Here is an 18327-nt window from a genome sequence, read left to right as displayed (position 1 = left end):
CCCCACCCACAGCAGATACACACAGTCGAGCCTCAGTGAGAAGTTTGGATTTTTAGACACACAAGCCGTCTCCTCATCCTCATCCCCTCCCCCCTCGCCAACCCGCTGGCTGTTCCCAAACGCAGCAGCGGAGACTTTGGCTCGAGCCGGCCCGTGAAGAATCCCACCAGAACCCAGAGGCGGTGGAGAAAGAGAGGGGGAGTCAGAGCTGGAGAAAACTGCAAAGCTGAAGGGGTTGAGGCGAGGTGAGGTGAGGCGAGGCGTCCGTCATGCAGAAGACAAGTTTTTAGAACCATTACAAGGCATCTGGAGTTATGCCTGCCGGTCGGACGCAGCAGGAGGAGAAAGAAGGAAAGACAAGCAGTGAGAGAGAGAGAGAGGAGAGAGAGACAGTGAGATGAGACATGGATGGAAGAAGGGAAGAAACAGCGGAGGAAGAAAAGAGGGAGGAGAACAATAAATTAAAGAGACTGACAAGGTAAAGTTATCGAGGAGGCCTCCCAGATCAGACACAGTACATCTCTACCAGCTTGTGCAGCAGCTACAGAGGATCTGACCAAATAACTGCATCATCTGCATCTTGTCAGTAACTAAATGTAGAAAGCAGCAGCTACGCACATTGTTTTGGTTACATAAGTCAGATAAATGAGGTGACAAGACTTGGTAGCCTGGCGTTATTCTGACCCAGACGGTTAACACTGCCAACAACCTACAGTAAAAGCACAAACACAATAAGCCCCGACAGTCTTCAACACCAGCAATTAGACCCATCCCATGTACTGAGTAGCAAGGCACAGAGAGAGAGACGCCTTTATCCAGTGTTAAAGTGCTTTTTTAAAAATAACAGGACAGCAGATTTTTAGCTACTAGACAGATGTTCAGTCCCCAATTTATTAGACACACCTACAGCAGCTAAACTTAACCCAGTCTAAATCCTGCCTCCATAACGAGTGTGATGTTCTCATCCACAAATATAAAGTGAGAGTTGATAAAATCTTCACTTACAACTACGTTTGTGGACCAAAACAAAAGAATGACGCTGAAAAACACGACTAAGCTACACTAATATGTTTGCTCTATGTCTGTTTCAATCTACTGAAGTCTCTCATGAAATAAATATAACCAGACTTTAGCTTCTCCAAAGCCATCGGCCATTTTCCACAGTCCGGTCCAGATGGCCTGAGGTCTCGCCCACTGACTCCTTAAGAGCTCCAAAACCCAGAAAACTGAAAAACAATCTGAATCTGAGGAACTGAGAGAGAAACAGGATGGAGGACGAGTTAATTTTAGCTGTCCAGACATAATTCACACCCCCTGCTCTCTGCTGCAGGTGCGACATTAGAAAGAATCTAATAAAAAAGGTGAAAACTGGCTGAGTGCACCTTAAAATATTAAGACGCAGCTTCACTTTAAATCCCTCCGTGTACAAACACGTAAACACTCTTTTTTTCTGGACATCAGATGTGATTTATGCACCTGATTCATTCTGTCACTGTGCTGTAATACACACAGTTTGACACTAAGTGGAGCTTTTGCACAGTTTAACATGATGGAGAGATACTGTGTCTATATCTGGAACATTATTAGCACACTTACATCAAGTAGAACAACGTTAAACTGAGTTAGATTACCACCACATACAACACAGAGGGGATGCAGGCAGGGGACGCATGAGAGCAGCCAGACTCCGTGCACTTCTAGTGGGTCACTTGTGTTTTTTGGCTACATAAGAAGGGCTGCGACTAATTGTTGTTTTCATTATTGAGCGATTACTTTGACTTTATCGTGTCAGAAAACAAAACGATGCCCATCTCAATCTCCCAAAACTGAAATCCACTTGTTAAGAATGCTTGTTTTGTGTGACCAACAGTGCAAAACACAAAGATATTCAATGTTTTATCACAGAGAAATTAAGAAAACCAGCATTAACTCCACATTTGAGAGGCTGGGAATATTTTTGCAGTTTTATTATAAAACAAATTGTAGAAAAAAATGTTGATTTAATAATAATTTTAGCTGGAAACTAAGGTTCATTCGATTATAATAATAATAATAAACTTAAAGAACAAGCTAAATGGCATTTACTGTGTTTTAAACCTTTTTTTTGGTTTTATGTGTTTACTTTTAGCTTGACTTTTAGTTTTCAGGTTACCTGCTAATAAAGAACCTCTCTGGCTGCTAACATGCCGACAAAAAGCAAGTAAAGGAAAGATCAGAACAACCAGACGTGACATTCTCAGGCAGCAGCTCGACACACAGGAGGAGAGACACATTCACACGGGGACATTCAGCACAGTGGACACAACATCAACAAAGTGTCCAGAGGACACAGAAGGAGTACAGTACAGAGCCCACGTCGAGTCAAACGAACAGACTGATGAGTCACGGTGTTTCTCAGAGGACTTAATGATTCATAGCAAGTGAGAAGAAAACTGTTTTCACACCCGCCTGTGGAGAGAGCTGAAGTGGAAGTGAGGATTTCTTTGACAGGTTGGAAGGCAAAAATTATAGTTTGACAACTGCAGGGAAGCAGCAGAGGGTAAAAATACCTTAAAAAACATGCTTTTACCCATCTGATGCATCCCATATACCTCAATAAAAGTCTGCAGATACTTCTACAGCATTTTCTACACTGTAACTCTACTGTATATAGTCATGTTTATTATGTGTCGTATGTTCGTCTAGATTATTTTCACATTATTCTTGATCACATCATATTTATTATATACTGGTTGGGGTTACATACTGTATATTTAATGTTGTAAATGTTTGTTTTCTGTACATTTAAACATCTTTGTATCTCTGATCGTCTTCCTGTTCTGTTGTAATACTAAATTTCCCTGAGCTTATCTTAAATCAAATTAAAAATTCACCTTGGTTTGGTATTCCTGTTGACTTTAAGGTGCCATTTGAGCCACACATTTATTTATCATTGGATGAAAGAAGATTCATTGAATTTTACTTCCAGTTAAAGCTCTTTCCAGACACACGGGCTGCCTCTGACATACAAATATAAGAAGACCCAGAGAGCAGCTGGTGATGTGAGGCTGTATGCTACCAACAGGACTCAGTGAGCATCGACACTGGTGTGTCTCTCACCAAACCTCCCAGAGACTCAACCAGAGGCACCGGAGGAGATGCTGATTGGTTGTTCAGGGTGCTATGACTACTGTTGCTATGTGAGCAGGCAGCAGCCTTTTAGAAAATCCGATGGTGAGCAGCCTACGGAGACTCTAACATCTACACGTTCTGCCACTGCAGTCACTAGAGGCCGAGAGAGCGCTGCAGATGAGCCAGCCGAGCTGTGAGATGTGGCTACGCAGCAGAGGGAGTGAGGAATCAGAGGGTTTTACTGCGGAGAAAGCTGCTTTTTTAAGACTCAGAGTTAGTCGGGGAAGCTCTACGGAGAGAGAGTTTAGTGGAAAAGAGTGTTTATTGAGACCAAAGCACTACAGTATGTCAGTGTAAAACACTACGAGTGAAGCACAGGCGCCTTCTGGCAGAGATTTAAGATCCGGCCAAGTGAGCGTCTCAGCAGAGAAGCTTATGACTTGGTCTTATTAATCAGAGTCAGTGTAACGGCGACGTACAAGCTGTATAATACAGCTGCAGAGGCAGAGTAACTGACAGTCAGTCAGCATCATTATGAGTGTACAGAACAAAAATGGTCTTCTTACAGGTCTGACAGAATTTACAGCGATTCACTGAGTAAAGTAACAAACTCATCAGTATCTTTCTTGACCAAAGCCACTGGAAATGTTCACAGTTTAATCGTGAAATGGAATAAAGGAGGACTTCATCTTAAGGAGCTTTATTAAAATCAGTGGTAATATAGCGGCAGAGATTTCTAACAGAGATTTACTTTACAGAGAGCTTTTGATCTTCACTACAATAACGTGGATCATGTGGACTCAGAAATAGCCGTGTTCTTGGATGGAGTTTTGATATAATCTGTTCACATGTGATTTAAGCTCCTGTAACTTCAGCTAAGAAGGATAATCTGGTCCATTATGCCGCCTCTTCTATACAAATTAAACGCTAGTAAACTCGAGTATCAGGTTTCACCTTCTTTAATCAATCAAGCTGCATATCTTGAAAATAGCCAGTTTAAATGGCGTCAACCTCTCCAAAACAAAGTGAATGAATAATATCTGATCAGATCACTTTTCTACGTGGCTTCTGTCCAGAAACATACAGGCTGTTTGTGATAAAAACATGTCTGAACGTGGTCTGAGGACTCTCAGCGTGTTGAGGGCTGTGTACTGTACTTACCCCGTTCCACTCCACGCTCATACTCACTTCCTCGCCACCGTCCGGCCCGCTCTCGTATTTCACCGTGTCAGAGGTCAGACTCTCGCGGCTTCGCTGCTTCTCGCGGGCCTCCGGCTCGCTCAGGACCTCCGCCACGCGCTGCTTATGCACATTGTCCAGACCCTGATAAACACACACACACACACACACACACACACACACGGTAGCAATAAATACCAATTCACCTAATCCAATTACAGCACAAGCCGAGTACCTCTGCCACCTGCAGCTTGAGCACACTATCACACACATGGACACCGTACAGCTGACAGGAACGTGGACAGATTCATCCAATCCAATTAATATTAAAGCTATAGACTTCTACCACCTGCTGCACTGGACCCAGGCGCTGGCACACACTCACACCTTCCATCAGGACTAAAAGGAACCAGTCCAGCACAAGTCAAGTGAACTCTGAACTCATAAGACAATACTGCTCTTATTTTTACTCTTGGTTCAGGCTCAAAACAAAGGGGGAGTGGGATTTTTCCATTTTAGCTCCCACCTCTCTCACCTCCAGATCAGCCGGCGGCTCCAGTTTTTAAATAATCTTTAAAAACTCACTTGCACAGGCTGGTGTTTTCATGGCAGAACTCCTACTAGAGTTTATCTCTCTTTCTGTTTTATATATTGTGTTTTTATTGTTGTTTCTGCTGCTTGCAAACAGCTACCGAGGATGTTAATTCCTCAATGCCACCACCTTAGTCCTGGTATCATATTAAGCTTTTTTTTTTTTTTTAGAGACAAAAACCAATAAGAGAACTTAATACCAGCAAATATGCTTTCTGACCTCTTCAGCTTACATGTAGCTTCAGTAAAACATCTAAAAATTCAAACCTGTTTTAGTCGCAAGAAGTAAACACGTATTTCAGTTGAAGGGAATTTAGGTTTTTATGTGTAAAAAAAAAAAAATCTTATTTGAAAGCAGATTCAGTTAAAGCTGGACCACTGCTACACCACAGACTGATTCCTATGACCCAGCCGGACCAATAAATTATTCAAGAAGGGAAAAACACAGACCAACAGGACAACAAATGCTCGTTATTTTATCTTTACCAACATGCTCCTCCTCTTACATCATTAAATTACTGAAAATTTAAAAGGCAATCTAATCTTGGTGCTGTATTAAACGCCAAAATCTGTTTGTAACATCAGACCTCTTCCTCTTACAAAGTGCATAAATAAAAATAATAAAAGCTACTTATATTTCTACCCCATGAAAAATTGGATAATGTTCTGCTACTTAATGTGTGTATATGTAGTATAAAATTAAAAGGCATCTTTAAAGCTATTTATTTCTAATTTAATGAATCGCCAAAACATAATGGATGCACAGCTGTAACACACAGCGGCTCCACAGGAATCCAGTTTAATTTGAGTATCAAGTGTTACTGGCAGATAATTGACATTAAATCCAGGGAGGGAATCGTAATTCAGGATAAAAGCTGCAGGGCTCCACCACTGCTTCTCACTTCTTGTCTCCACAGGAGACCACATTAAGTAAGAGGCATTTTAAAAGCTGCTTCTCAGGATCTGGGGCATATCACCTCATCCCTAATTCTACAGCAGACTGAAGATTTTCTGCATCTTAATCTGCTGTAAGTGCTGAGCTGATGCTGCGGTGGTAACCAGCGACAGTCGTTTTGACATTTTAATGCCGACAGTGACGTCTCAACCTCAGCCAGGAATCCTGTGTTATTAGTCACATCGCCCAGGGGCCACACCTGCTTTCTGGAACGCATGGCGGCTTCCTCCAGAGTCTCGGCGGCCTCGAACTTGCCCTGCCGCCTGTAGAGGGCGCCCAGGTTCTTCAGGGTGGTGGTCACTGTGGGGCTGCAACAACAAGGAGGAGGAATGTTTCATCGCAGAGAACTATTGTGGTGAAGGACAAATATTTTCACTTCTTTAGAAGAAGAACGTCATTTTATACCTCAAACCTCTTTAGAAGTACTAGCAGAATAAGAGACCTGTTCTTTTGTCCCCTCAATAAACTAAAATATGTCTCGCTTGAATGGAAATGAACCATAAAACAGGAGTAAAGCTTCTATAGCAGGATTTCATCCAATGGTAAAACCACACAAAGATGATTAACAAGAAAGGAACCAGAAAAGATTTTCTACTGAATGTGTAATTGTTCTACCAGATTACTGGATGAGTCGACTTCTTCAGGCATCTAAAATTCTATCTAATCTAAAATCTAAAATAAAGAAGAGGGGGATTTTTTTCAACAGAGCTGATAAGCAGACATTCCTAACACTGGTCTAGAAGTTGAAGGATGAGATTCAGACCAGGATTTGGGAAACCCTAACCACTTAAACTTAAACGTGCACATATTTTTAATCTTAAGTTTCTTCACCCAAATCATGAATTCATCACAAAAAACTGACCTGTCGACTTTACAGGCTTTGTACCAGCCTCCATATTCTCCGAACGGTGAACCGTCCTTCTGCTTCCCCTTCAAGACAAAACCCGTGTTCATTAGTTCACAACAAGACTGCTTCAGGAAATCCACACCAACTTTTTTTTTTTTTTTTTTTTTTACACGAAGCAGCTGAAATGTGAAGCCATTTTCAAAACTAGTGGCTTTTTTTTTTTTTTTTTTAATACCATCAAAGATAACATGAAGGGGTATTTAGCGGTAGGATTATAGTCGGGTCAGGATTCCTTCCCTGAACGACTAAACCTTTTAAACCATGACGAAAATGAGCTCGTAGTGGGGAAAGTTGGGCACTCGCGCCATCAGCTTTAGATGGTTATTACTTAATCTGCTAATCCAACTCTTTGTCAAGTCAATCCTTCCTATTCCACTTTAAATAAGGTCATAAAACTGTCACAGTAGTTTAATGCTGCCATCAGTGCTACTTAGTATTTTTTATATCTGTGCGTTGGCCGTTATTGGATGTAAAGTTCAAATCTGGTTAACTGGTCAATGTGTTAAATTTTTCTACTGATACAGGAGATTTTAATTATAAAACTGAATCTAACAAACTGGGTTTATGAAGTGCATCAAACAAATTACTAACATTAAACACACAGAGAATCATCAGGTTAAGCTCACCTTGCTTTGTTCCTCCCGCTCCTCAGCGTGCATCCATATTGGTTTGTTCTCAGCTGCAGAGAAACGGGGAGACGTGAATCAGTTCTGACAAACATTCGCTCAGATAAACAGCCGGAGGGGCTTTTCTGAAGAAGTATGGTTTTTATTTTTCAGCTGAAAGGTCATTTTTGTTTACAGTTACCAAAATGATATGAATATTGACCTTTACACTAGAGGAAGAGAACGGCAGGAGCCGTCTAAGATGCACGAATTTGTTTTAAGTCGCTCTGGATGAGGGGATACTGGCTGAAATGTCCAAAATCTAAACTTGTTTGTGTGTTTGTGTTCATTATCCGGTCACATACCATCAACAGAGCCGAACTCCCTCTCGTGAGCGCGGGTCAGGATTTCTTTATACAGAGTTTCAGCCTGTTTGAACTTGCCCTGTTTCAGGTAACAGGATGCCTGCGGAACACAGAGAGCCAAACGTTGAGAGTCATGCATGAAACCAAAACTAAAAAGTCTTGAACCATGTCAGAGGTTGTCCAACCGATTACACTCTGATAAGATATATTTTTTATAAATATAAAAGTATCGTATGCTTCTTTTCCACAAACACCACGAAGCACGAACTGACGTTGATCGAAGTGAAACTAATTAAAATTACTGTTTCATTCAAATACAAAGTTTTATCTAATTAATAATTCACTCTCAAAACCTGTTCAGACCTGCATTTCAAATGACAAAACTTAATGGAAAAAAGATTTGATCCAACAGAACTGCTGTGATAAGAGGGTTCCCTTTGGAGGGAAGAACGAAATCTGCATTATTTAGTTGCGTTGAGCTCAACTTTGGTGAACTCTGACAAGCCGTGTTGACAGCACCGACCTTTAAAAACAGAGAGCTGGAGAGTTCAAAACACAGGAAGATATCTCTGCTTATTAGCTGTGCTGCAGCCTTTTATAAACTTCAAGAGAATGGTTTGCAAACTAATAAGTTAATAGTACAAATATGCCTTTGAATAAACTGAGACCTTATTGTCCTGTTAGCAACACTGTTAGCTATCGAGCTAAAATCTGCGCTTTTCCCCCCTTTTGTAGCCGTTTTTTGAATTATGGGGATAAATAGCACAGCACAGATAAAACCGCATGAAGCTCAGAGAGTGACTGACTGTCTGTTAGCCGTTAGCTCGCCAGCTACAGTAGTGTGCCAACTATGAGTCGACTCTACGTCACCAATCTTCTAGAGACGCATATTTCACATGGATGAATTTTGCAGTTACATGTTCTTTCATCAGTAAGTCCAACAGACCAATGGGATGAGAACAGTGTGACTGGCTAGTTTAGCAGAGGGTAAACACAGTTTGAAGCCTGAACTTCCAATCCTGGTTCCATTTTAACTTCTTCATTGTAACCATTATATCAAAATACCCCAAAGCGGCTGCTCTCCATTAATAACACACTGCTCCCACCCCGCCTCCACCCCTCTCACCAGGTTGTTCTTGGTCTTGGCCACGTTGGGGTCGTCGGGGCCCAGTTTGGTCTGGTAAATCTCCAGCGCTCTCATGTAGTAGTACTCCACCTCCTCGTACTTGCCCTGGTTCTGACACAGCAGGGCCAGGTTGTTCAGCTGCTTGGCCACATCTGGGTGGTCCTTCCCCAGCACCTGGGACGGAAGCAAGAGGAGAGGGGGGGGTTAAAAAAAAAAAAAAAAACATTCACCAAACTAAATGAGTTTCAGACGACAACCTGCGTCTCCAAAATGTGCCATTTGGTCGACAGCTCTGCCTCCAGCCTGGAACCAGGTGGTGGTGGACCAAACTGTCATTTGGCTGTTTCTCAGTATGCCACAAAAACAAAACTCAATGTCTTGTGCGTAAAATTGAACTAAATGTCTAGAAAACTTAGTTCGTAACTGGTCAGTAATTCCTTTATAATTCAATCTTTGAATTTCCCTCAGCATCAACGTTGAGCTTTGGATGTGTAACCCAGTTTTAACCCTCCTGTCTAGTTTTGTAATTTTGGATTTCCTGGAGGAGAAAGCTGTCTGCCAATAAGTTGGCAATAGGAAATCAACATAAACCAACATCTGAGTGTTCCAGGAACCGAGAACCATTTGTTAGATCTCTTGCCAGGTTGAGCTGACCCTTGCACCTCTTTCTACAGTTTATATATTTCTGAGAATTGGAATCTCTAACATTACACATAAAAAAATCCATTTCCTATTTTAGACTCATCAAAATCGAGTCAGGAATTGGTGTTAATGCTCCGATCTAACCTACACAGGCATCTTCAAAAAGATTTTGACCTGTGCCAGACTGGTGGACTATTGACCTGCTTGATTAAATAAAAGCTGAGCGCTGTGAACAAACTGATCAGAGCAGCAACAAACAGCATTTATAACAGAAAACGATCTCCTCCTCTAAGTGCAGAGCCAAGAGAGGGCGAACCCCCATGAAAAAATCTTTAAAAAAAGGGAACACGTTTGCATTAATGTGGATATGAGAGCTGTGTAAGCGTTCCCTGTGCGCTGCAGAGGCTTGAAGCCACTGGAGTTGAAGTGTGACAGAGATGCAGAGGGATCACTGGAGACTAGGTTTCCATATAGACCTGGAAAACTGCAGAGAGGGTTCATGTGAGTCTGACTGACCGGCACAGAGGCGGATATAAGGGGGGGGGGGACAGAGAGAATGCAAAAAGAGAGTAGACAGGAAACGAAGAGGAGATAAGCCGAGACTTTGGAAAGAGGAGCATCAGGAAGGAAAAGGAGACTCAAAGAGGATGAAGGAGAGGAGAATATAAAGAAGTAAAGGAGGTAAAGTTAGAGACAGCTAGTACTTTCTGCTGCTCATAGAGAAACCACTTCATTAAAAACACTGGGGAGCAGCAGAGGATGTGAACAGTAGGAGGACTGAGAAAAATGAGAAAAGAAAAAGCACTGGGTGAGAAGTTAAACAGTATCAGAGATGAAAACGCAAACCAAGTAGCTTCGGGTGATTTGGGGCTTCAGATTCCTGCAGTATGAGCCTGTAGGAGGTCTGAGATCAAACCCTTCCTGAGCTTTACGGATTCATCTCCTCCTCCCTGTTGGAGGCTGACAGACTCTCTGTGTCTGATCTACAGGATGGTGCAGAGCTCTCCGAGCGGTGTCACCTACAGTATTCACTCAGTCCTGGACTCCCACATCTCCTCCTCCTCCTCCTACTCTGCTGCAGCAGCAGCGGCAGAAAACATCTGACATCTTTCCTGTTAGCATCATTAGCTGGAAAAGGATTGCCATAAGGCACACACACCAGCATGGTTTGGGTCGTTGAGGAATCGATTGTGTTTATTGACGGATGCCAGAAACATCCTCCTCATCTTAAGCTGAGCAGAGGAGCCTCTTCTTTAAGGGCACTGAGTGAGAAAGTCAGGAATTTGTTTCTGTGCTTGCTCTTCTGAGACAGACGCACACACTTAACAAAAGGCGTCAGAGCAAAGCGACAGCTAGCAGCAAGTCGGACTTCAGTTTCTCACTTAAGGACATTTGAGCAGAAAAGACAACTTGCTGGCTGTTGTCGCAGTTATAAGACAGTCGGCTTCTCTGCTTCAAATTCTGCTGCACTGCTCAAAAAGATCATATTAGATATTTATACTCCTGCAAATTTCTTCAGAGATTTGAGGTAACACAGAGAGCGCAGAAGTCTGTGCATCATCCTCAAACATTTTAAGGCACTCCACTTTAAGTACACAGCTGGTAATGTTGTATACTTCTGCTAATGTCAGCTAATCAAATGAAAACACAGAGCTCAGTACTTTCCAACTTCCCCAGCCCGTCTGTGGCTCCCAGATCCCTTTAGTCCATTAGTTCCACCTGAAGATATAAATCTTAAGTGGCAATTTTCAGTTAAATAAAAGTCTGTCTAAATCAAAGTCACTTTCTATTGGCAAATGAGTTAACACAATGGTGACTGAGCCTAAGGCCCACTGATGACTGCTGAGCATCACCCAGCAGTGGTTGGTTTGCCAGAGAAGGGAGGCGGTTTGGTTATTCTCCTTTTTTGTGCTCCTGTTTCGTATTTTGTTTGTTTTAAACGTGTTTCTTGTGTGTGTTTACTGCTGTAGCCTACAGACAGCAGCTAGTCAAACTATTATTTCCACATCCAAGGTGAACCTCTCGTCGTCCATGGTGTTAAAAATTCGGTTAAAGTCTGGCTTGGTGGCACCGACTATAAAATGATATTGTGTGGTGTAGTGATGGTGGAAGGCTTCTGGGAAGCAACGCAGACGCAACCTTTAAAGTGCGGTTCAAAAACACACCAGCCATCATTGCTTATCACCATAGGCGCTGCCAAAGAGAACGAAGCAAAGATCTTTGACGTTGCTACTTCAAGTCAATAAGTCGATAATATAATTTTGAAACGCCTCAGTGAATCCTTAAACTATTTTCAGCGGTGGATTAATCCACATTTGGTGTTCTGGCCAGAATTTGAGGCAGCGGGGACTGAGGACATGGGAATGAGTAAAACTAAAATATATAAATATATCACTAGTTTCAATACAGATACTTGTTTAATTACAAAACTATAAGGTCAGTTCTTGTAATGTCACCTAGATCAGCATCAGACCTTCTCTACACAGTATTTTGTCTTTGTACAGTATGATTCTGTTATTTCTATTTAGCATTAAAATGTTCCTCTCAGATAAACTACCTGCATAGTCAGCAGCCACCATTGTCCCTGATGCCCAACAAACTCCCTTAGAGCTGAGCTTCTATAAAAAGGAAAAACTGCAGGAACAGCTCTGCAGCAGCCACCTTGCACCGCCCCGCTGGTGCGGGGAAAACTCAGAGGCAAATCTTGCAGCTAAAGCGAGAGCATTATCATCAGAGTTTAAGCATCATGAGAAAAAAAAATGAGCTTAACCTAAGCTGACGTCTCATTGTCAGAGGGTGCAGGAGGGTTTGCGAGAGCTGAGGACACACAAAGAATAAGAAGCGACTTCTGCACTTTCAGGATTGCTGAGCAGCACCTTTGTGAGCATCAAACTAGAGGTCACACGAAATAATGACGTTCCCTCTGGGTACACAGGCTGCCCCATGATACACATCTTTGAACAACACAAAGAGAATGAGTGGGGGAAAGAGTGGGATTGAGTCAAAGGAGAACAATGTGAACAACTCATGTGACATTTCAGTACTGAGAACATTCAGACACACAGTAGACACAAGGCGCTGCACTCAGTAGAGTGCTGGCAGCTCTCTGCCAGGCGACATAACCATAACCTGACCTAAACCTAACCCAACTGTGGTGGAGGGCACCGCTACAAGAAACATTATCTGACAGGTGAACTTCGACATAACAGCTGTTAACACCTTATGGTCAAGATGGCGTCGAAGATGAAAGAAACAGTTAGAGTAAGAGGAACTTTTAGTGGATCATAACATATCCAGTATTGAATTAATCTGCAAAATGAGACCAAACTTTTCTATAAATGCCAGTTTTTGAGACAGGATAGAGGCCAAAATGTGGCTCAACATACAAAAGCTTGTTTTTAGCCTACTTGATTACTGGAAATGCTTTCTGCTCTGTGATTTTTAACTAAAGCACTCGTGGCCCCTACTGGCCGGTGAGCAGTAGTGAGGAGTCAGCAGGCAACAACCATATAAAAACAGTCAATTATAGTAAAACTACAAAGAAAATATGAATTGCTCTTCCTTTAAAATCTACCTGAATGGTATTTGAATTAGAGCAGATTAGAGAGATTTGATTGATTTTGAATCTGGTGTCTTTATCCTAACTTTTACAAAACCAAAAACACAAGTGAAAAAGTCTAAGGAATGAATTAAACAGCGTGCTTCGACAACATTGACAATCTCTGACTACAGATGAGATGAGAAGCAGAAGTGTTTGTCCTTTATTTTGCTGCCTTCAACACCAGTGACTCATGGGAACCATGTTGAGTGAAATCTGCAGTGTCCTAAGTAGGACACAGAGTTTGTCTGAAAGTAAAAGCAAACTTTTGTTTGAAAGTCAAAATTTTAGAAGAAAAAGGCCTGCTGTGGAGTATAAGAAGTAGAAACAGTCATTTAATGCAGAATTGTGCTTTCCTATTATTTGATCAAAGGTTCAAAGCCACCAGACTCCATTGACAAAAACAGTAATTTTACCTCACAGAACACGGTTGTTGTACAGCTGCCTCAATCTGTTTTATTAATGATTGATTGTGTTATAATGCGACTTTGGTGTTTTATAGAGTTAGTTTGAATCCAAGCTAACATGTTGAAACACCAATGCCTCAGCAAATACACCAGCAACTCCCGTATTCTATGAGGTAAAACAACCATTTTTGTCAATGGAGTCTGGTGGCTCTGAAACGAGTGATGTAACGGCTGTTTCTGGTTAAACAAAAAGAATCTTACTGGTCTTTCTCTGTCGGGATCCTCGCTATAATGTTGTCAGACGCTTCATATACAATCTGAGCCTGTCAGAGGCAACAACAAGCCCTTTTTTGAGGATGCAGTTTGACGGGTGCAGTTGCCCCCAAAGGATTACATCAAAGCCACTGTGGCCCGTTTAGCAGCTGCCAGGTGAGATGATCTACTGGACCAGTTCCAAAACTTTCTGTGCGTACCAGTCACTTCATTCAAAGTTACCCTTTAACCAGTACTCAATCTGTTTTGTCATGGTGTTTGATGACCCTTGACCTACCTTTTCTCTGATCTCCAGCGCTCTCTTGCACAGAGGCTCTGCTTCCTTGTACTTTCCCCTCTTTCCATACAGGACAGCCAGGTTGTTGAGGGTGGCGGCGACCTGTCAGGGACACAAACACATTTATCATTTCAAAATACTTCTCAAGCCTGGCAGATGAGCCTAAATCATCTTCACCCATGTGCATAGCGTGTGCAACCGCAAGACTTCCGCCACACCAGCATAAGTGCCATTGATCTGGTGTAATTAATGAGGAGGAAGGAAGACGACGTGCGGACACAGGAAGTGATTGTGGTGGGCTGTAATTTGATGCCAATCAAGTGTATGACGAATCTCCAACACGTGCACTCAGGAGGGGCGGTAGACGCCCGGAGGTCACCTCTGATCTGTGATTCAGACAGGCTCTGGAGGCCATGTGGACAGAGTGGGAGGAAAGGAGGAAGGGGTGAGGCGAGTGGAGGAGGGGGAGCTCATTCAGAGAGACGACAGGCAGGGTGGAACAGTGGAAGGGAGAGAGAGAGAGACACAGAGGAGGGGAATAAAACTAAGAACATGGAGGATTGGGCAAAAGAGGAAAAACTAGAACTCACACTTTCCCCAGAACTTTATTCCTTAATTAATTCTTTTTGTGTGGATCCTCAGTTTTGCTTCACAATCTATTCTAAAAGATAAAGATTATTCTTCACAAGATCAAAATCTTGTGTTTCATATCCATCACATACTGACGCAGACTGGATGATTGATCTTTGGCCTGAGGTAACAGAAATACTTCAGTGTTTTTTGGCAGCATAAATTCAATCTCTTATTACAATCACTGTTTTCATATTTCAACAGGCACTTAGTGGGTGCATCAGTGGATCAAATCCTCAAAACACAGGCTGACGATAGTCAAACAAGCCCAGTCCTGGTTCCTGGGCCTCAGTCATCTGGCAGCATCACAGTTCTACCACCCATTATGCAATCAATATATTTAAAAGGGACACTTTTGGTCATAAGTAGGAACATAAAGCCTGAGTCATAACATGGCTGGTGTATCTGTACCATTACCTCCACATTAAAATGGATGACTAAACAAAACGTGGAGCTTAATTTCTTGAATGCAGCTGAAAATGTCCTCATCACTGTACTCCACATGGCTGAGAGACAACAAACTACTCAAACCTCAAAAGTGTTTGTTCTGTCTGAACTGGTTTAGAAGTCTGAGCGCCACCCGGTCCAGATCAGACAGGCTGTTCCTCCCAGTCATTCTCCTGCAGGTTTCTCCCTCAGCAGATCAATGGAGATCCCTCAGCAGCAAACTCTCCAGGATCCCCAAAGAGACTTGACAGCCAGATACTTCAAAGTGGTCCTCCATGTGTAGGCAGAGACCACAATCAGAGGCTTCTCGTCTCTGACCCTCTTGGTCTCAGGGGAGAGCTCAGACACAACGGCGCTCAGCTGGGGTTTCTTAACTACTTCCAGATTACAGCTTGACCAGGATTTGTCCGGGACCACTTCACTTTTTCACACTAGCTTAAGCTCCTTCCCCACCAGAGAGGTGGTAGTGCACTAGGGCTGCCCCACAACAGTCCACCAAATGTTAAAATCGATGAGGAGAATCTTACTGGGAATCCACATAGGACGCACGATGTAAGTGAGACTTAAGCGGCATGTGAAGAACTCCACAGTGTTTGTATGCAGCCTTTTGATTCGCTGATTTTATCTCCCCGTCCACACAGCCAGTGTGACAAATCTGCCTGTGAAGTTAGCAGGACATACAGCCCACAGACAGACTGGGAGCTTTAATGAATTAATGTGGACAGGAAGTTAAAAGCACATGAACAGCTGGATGTGAATTGATTCATTTAATGAAATTGACATGTACCTGTTCGGTAAGAAGCGCTTGGAAAAATGTTTTCTATGTGAATTGCCCCTTTAGTTGACCAAGTTTTTATTGGTTGTTTTGTTGCAGGATAACAGAAAAAAAAAAAACTCAATTTAATTCTCCAGCTGTTTCCTTGTCAAAACCTAAATGACTTGACAGTGTGTGAAATGCTGGAGGGCATTTAATTTGAATCGACAGACACTGGAAGTGGCGACACCTCAGTCAGTCACTGACATTAACATTTGCACAGCTTATTGGTTAATAATGCTACTGGTTATTAAATATGTATTTACAGATAGTTAAATGTCAGGAATCCAAAGTGTGGGATCTTTTTGAGAGGCCTCATTATACTGTGTTGAAGTAAATGTTCAGTCTACTGCTGGTTGTTGGGACACAGAATTAGTTTGAGAGTGTCGCTGCCGCTCACTTTGTGTGTGTGTGTGCTTGTAAAATTTATATCTTAAAGGCTCATTATAAGTTCCTGTGTTTTGTGTTTCAAGCTCATAAGGGACTTTTGAAATAAATCAAGAAAACGTTCAAACAGTCAGTCTCCTTGCTATTTCTCTATGATGTAGAACAATGTTAACAATGTCATTTATAACATTTTGTCTCAGCCCTGGAACTCAAACTATTATCTAATGCCCCAAAAAATACATCTAAACAATAAATTAAGATCATAAACATGCAATAAATAATCATCTAATGGCTTGAACCAACAACTACTAACTGACTAGGAAAGTCTTTGGTGGAGGGCAGCCCTTCAGCGCACATTCCCAAGAGCCAGTTTTCACCACACCGAGGCCCAACCTTCACCTGCCGCACCGGCAAACCTCCAGACCACCCAATCAGCTACGATGTACGTGTGTTGGTAAATAGAAGACAGAAATCCAGCAAGTTCAAACCTGAATTCAAGATACGTTTCTCAGTGAATACTTCACTGCTCAACTTTGGAACCTGATCTACATACAGAACATTCAAATAACACTGAAGAGAAAGGAGAGTTAAAAAAAAGAAAGATTTAGAGATTAAGAAGATCTGAAAGAGAAGGAAGAGACCAGGAGGAGCTGGATTTAAAATGAGAAACATGGTGAGAGAATCAGTGAATCAGTGTGAGATGACTGGATTATTTTTGCTGCTGTAACTATGATTCTGTGATGAGAAATCACTGAAAAAAAGGAAAATCACTTCCACGTGGAGAGGAAGGATTTGGGGCCTGGTGGTAGGATGACCAGTGGGAGGGCTAACCTCAGTTTCACAAAGTGGAGAGTGTCGGGGGTCCAGACAGTGGAGACCGAGGCCTGCTGAGGTTAACACAGTTAGTCGGCCTGCTGCATGTTTACAGTCACACGGACAAACAGAGAGGTTACCGAGTCCGAGAACAGGCCTGGATCAATTATCTACGACATCTACTCTGTTCAGTGATCGCTCTGGACTGCAGACACAATCTTAGACAAATACATAATTTAAAATGTATAAAGGTAGGTACAAAGAGCCTTAGGATATCATGTACTACTGCCTTCCACTGGAAAACCATTTAAACTTTATATCAGCAGTTCAGAAGTTGAACTTAAACTATACTCTAAAATGAATAAAAGACTTTAATGTTTAGGAGTATATCACATCGAGGAGCACCACTTAGCAACTCTGAAATTCGCTGGTCACTTAAAGGGCTCTTAAATAATGATAAATGCTTGAAAACTGTAATTCAAACACTACTTTGGCTTCACCAATGTAATGGCTGTCTGTATTGTTCTATGTGTTACCCGGAGGGCGATAGGGTGGCATATTTTTAAATGTATTTTATTGATCCCTGAGGGGGAGCTGGGACACAGAAATAGGTGTCGAGCACAAGAGTAAAGGGTAACAACAGTGTGAGAAAATAAAAAAATAACACGATGGTGGATGGCTCAGCCTGCCAAAGGCAGTCTAACGGGATAAAGAACTCTTTTTTTTCTTTTTCCATTAACTGTGCTTACTCAGGTGTTTATTACACTACAGGCAGGAAGCCATTGTTAGAGCTCCTTGTGTAAAGGAGCAGTTCCACATTTAAGGAATGCTGTTATTGGCTTTGTTGCCGAGAGTGACATGAGAGGATCAAACTGTAAATATGAAGCTACAACCAGTAGCTGGTTAACTTAGGTTAGCTTAGCATAAAAACTGGGAACAGAGGGGAAACGGCCAAAATGAGCCTCACAACTTGTAAATGAAATAAAAAGAAATAATAATAAGGCAGGCTGACTTTACCACTTTAAGATATAGAGCTAGGCTAGCTGTTTCTTGTCTTTGCGCTAAGCTAACTGACTAATTGCTGTAGCTTCATGTGGTAACACACCTCTCATCTAACGCAAGCAAGGCAGTAAACAGGAGTCTTTACCGAAATGTTAAAAATGTTGATGCCCAGATGAACCAAGCAGCTGAAATGTAACA

The 18327-nt window shown here is 42.2% G+C and overlaps 1 protein-coding gene across 5 annotated transcripts in view; it reads right to left on the bottom strand.

Moving 5' to 3' along the window:
• klc1a (kinesin light chain 1a) overlaps positions 1-18327 on the bottom strand; it is a 47641-nt gene that overhangs the window by 9408 nt on the left and 19906 nt on the right. For 2 of the 5 annotated variants that reach the window (XM_070842207.1, XM_070842208.1), the window contains exons 7-13: positions 14037-14138; positions 8840-9013; positions 7714-7813; positions 7370-7422; positions 6699-6766; positions 6036-6144; positions 4273-4434 (exon numbers count right to left, since the gene is read on the bottom strand). In XM_070842207.1, the coding sequence (XP_070698308.1) occupies positions 4273-4434; positions 6036-6144; positions 6699-6766; positions 7370-7422; positions 7714-7813; positions 8840-9013; positions 14037-14138 (768 nt within the window). Of the gene's footprint in view, positions 1-237; positions 319-4272; positions 4435-6035; positions 6145-6698; positions 6767-7369; positions 7423-7713; positions 7814-8839; positions 9014-14036; positions 14139-18327 lie in introns of those variants that run through there. The other 3 variants (XM_070842209.1, XM_070842210.1, XM_070842211.1) reach the window with 2 other exon arrangements.

Source organism: Pempheris klunzingeri, chromosome 13 (assembly GCF_042242105.1).
Source record: "Pempheris klunzingeri isolate RE-2024b chromosome 13, fPemKlu1.hap1, whole genome shotgun sequence".
NCBI lineage: Eukaryota > Metazoa > Chordata > Actinopteri > Acropomatiformes > Pempheridae > Pempheris > Pempheris klunzingeri.
The sequence above is the reverse complement of the archived record's forward strand: the minus strand, read 5'-3'. Positions and strand labels throughout refer to the sequence as shown.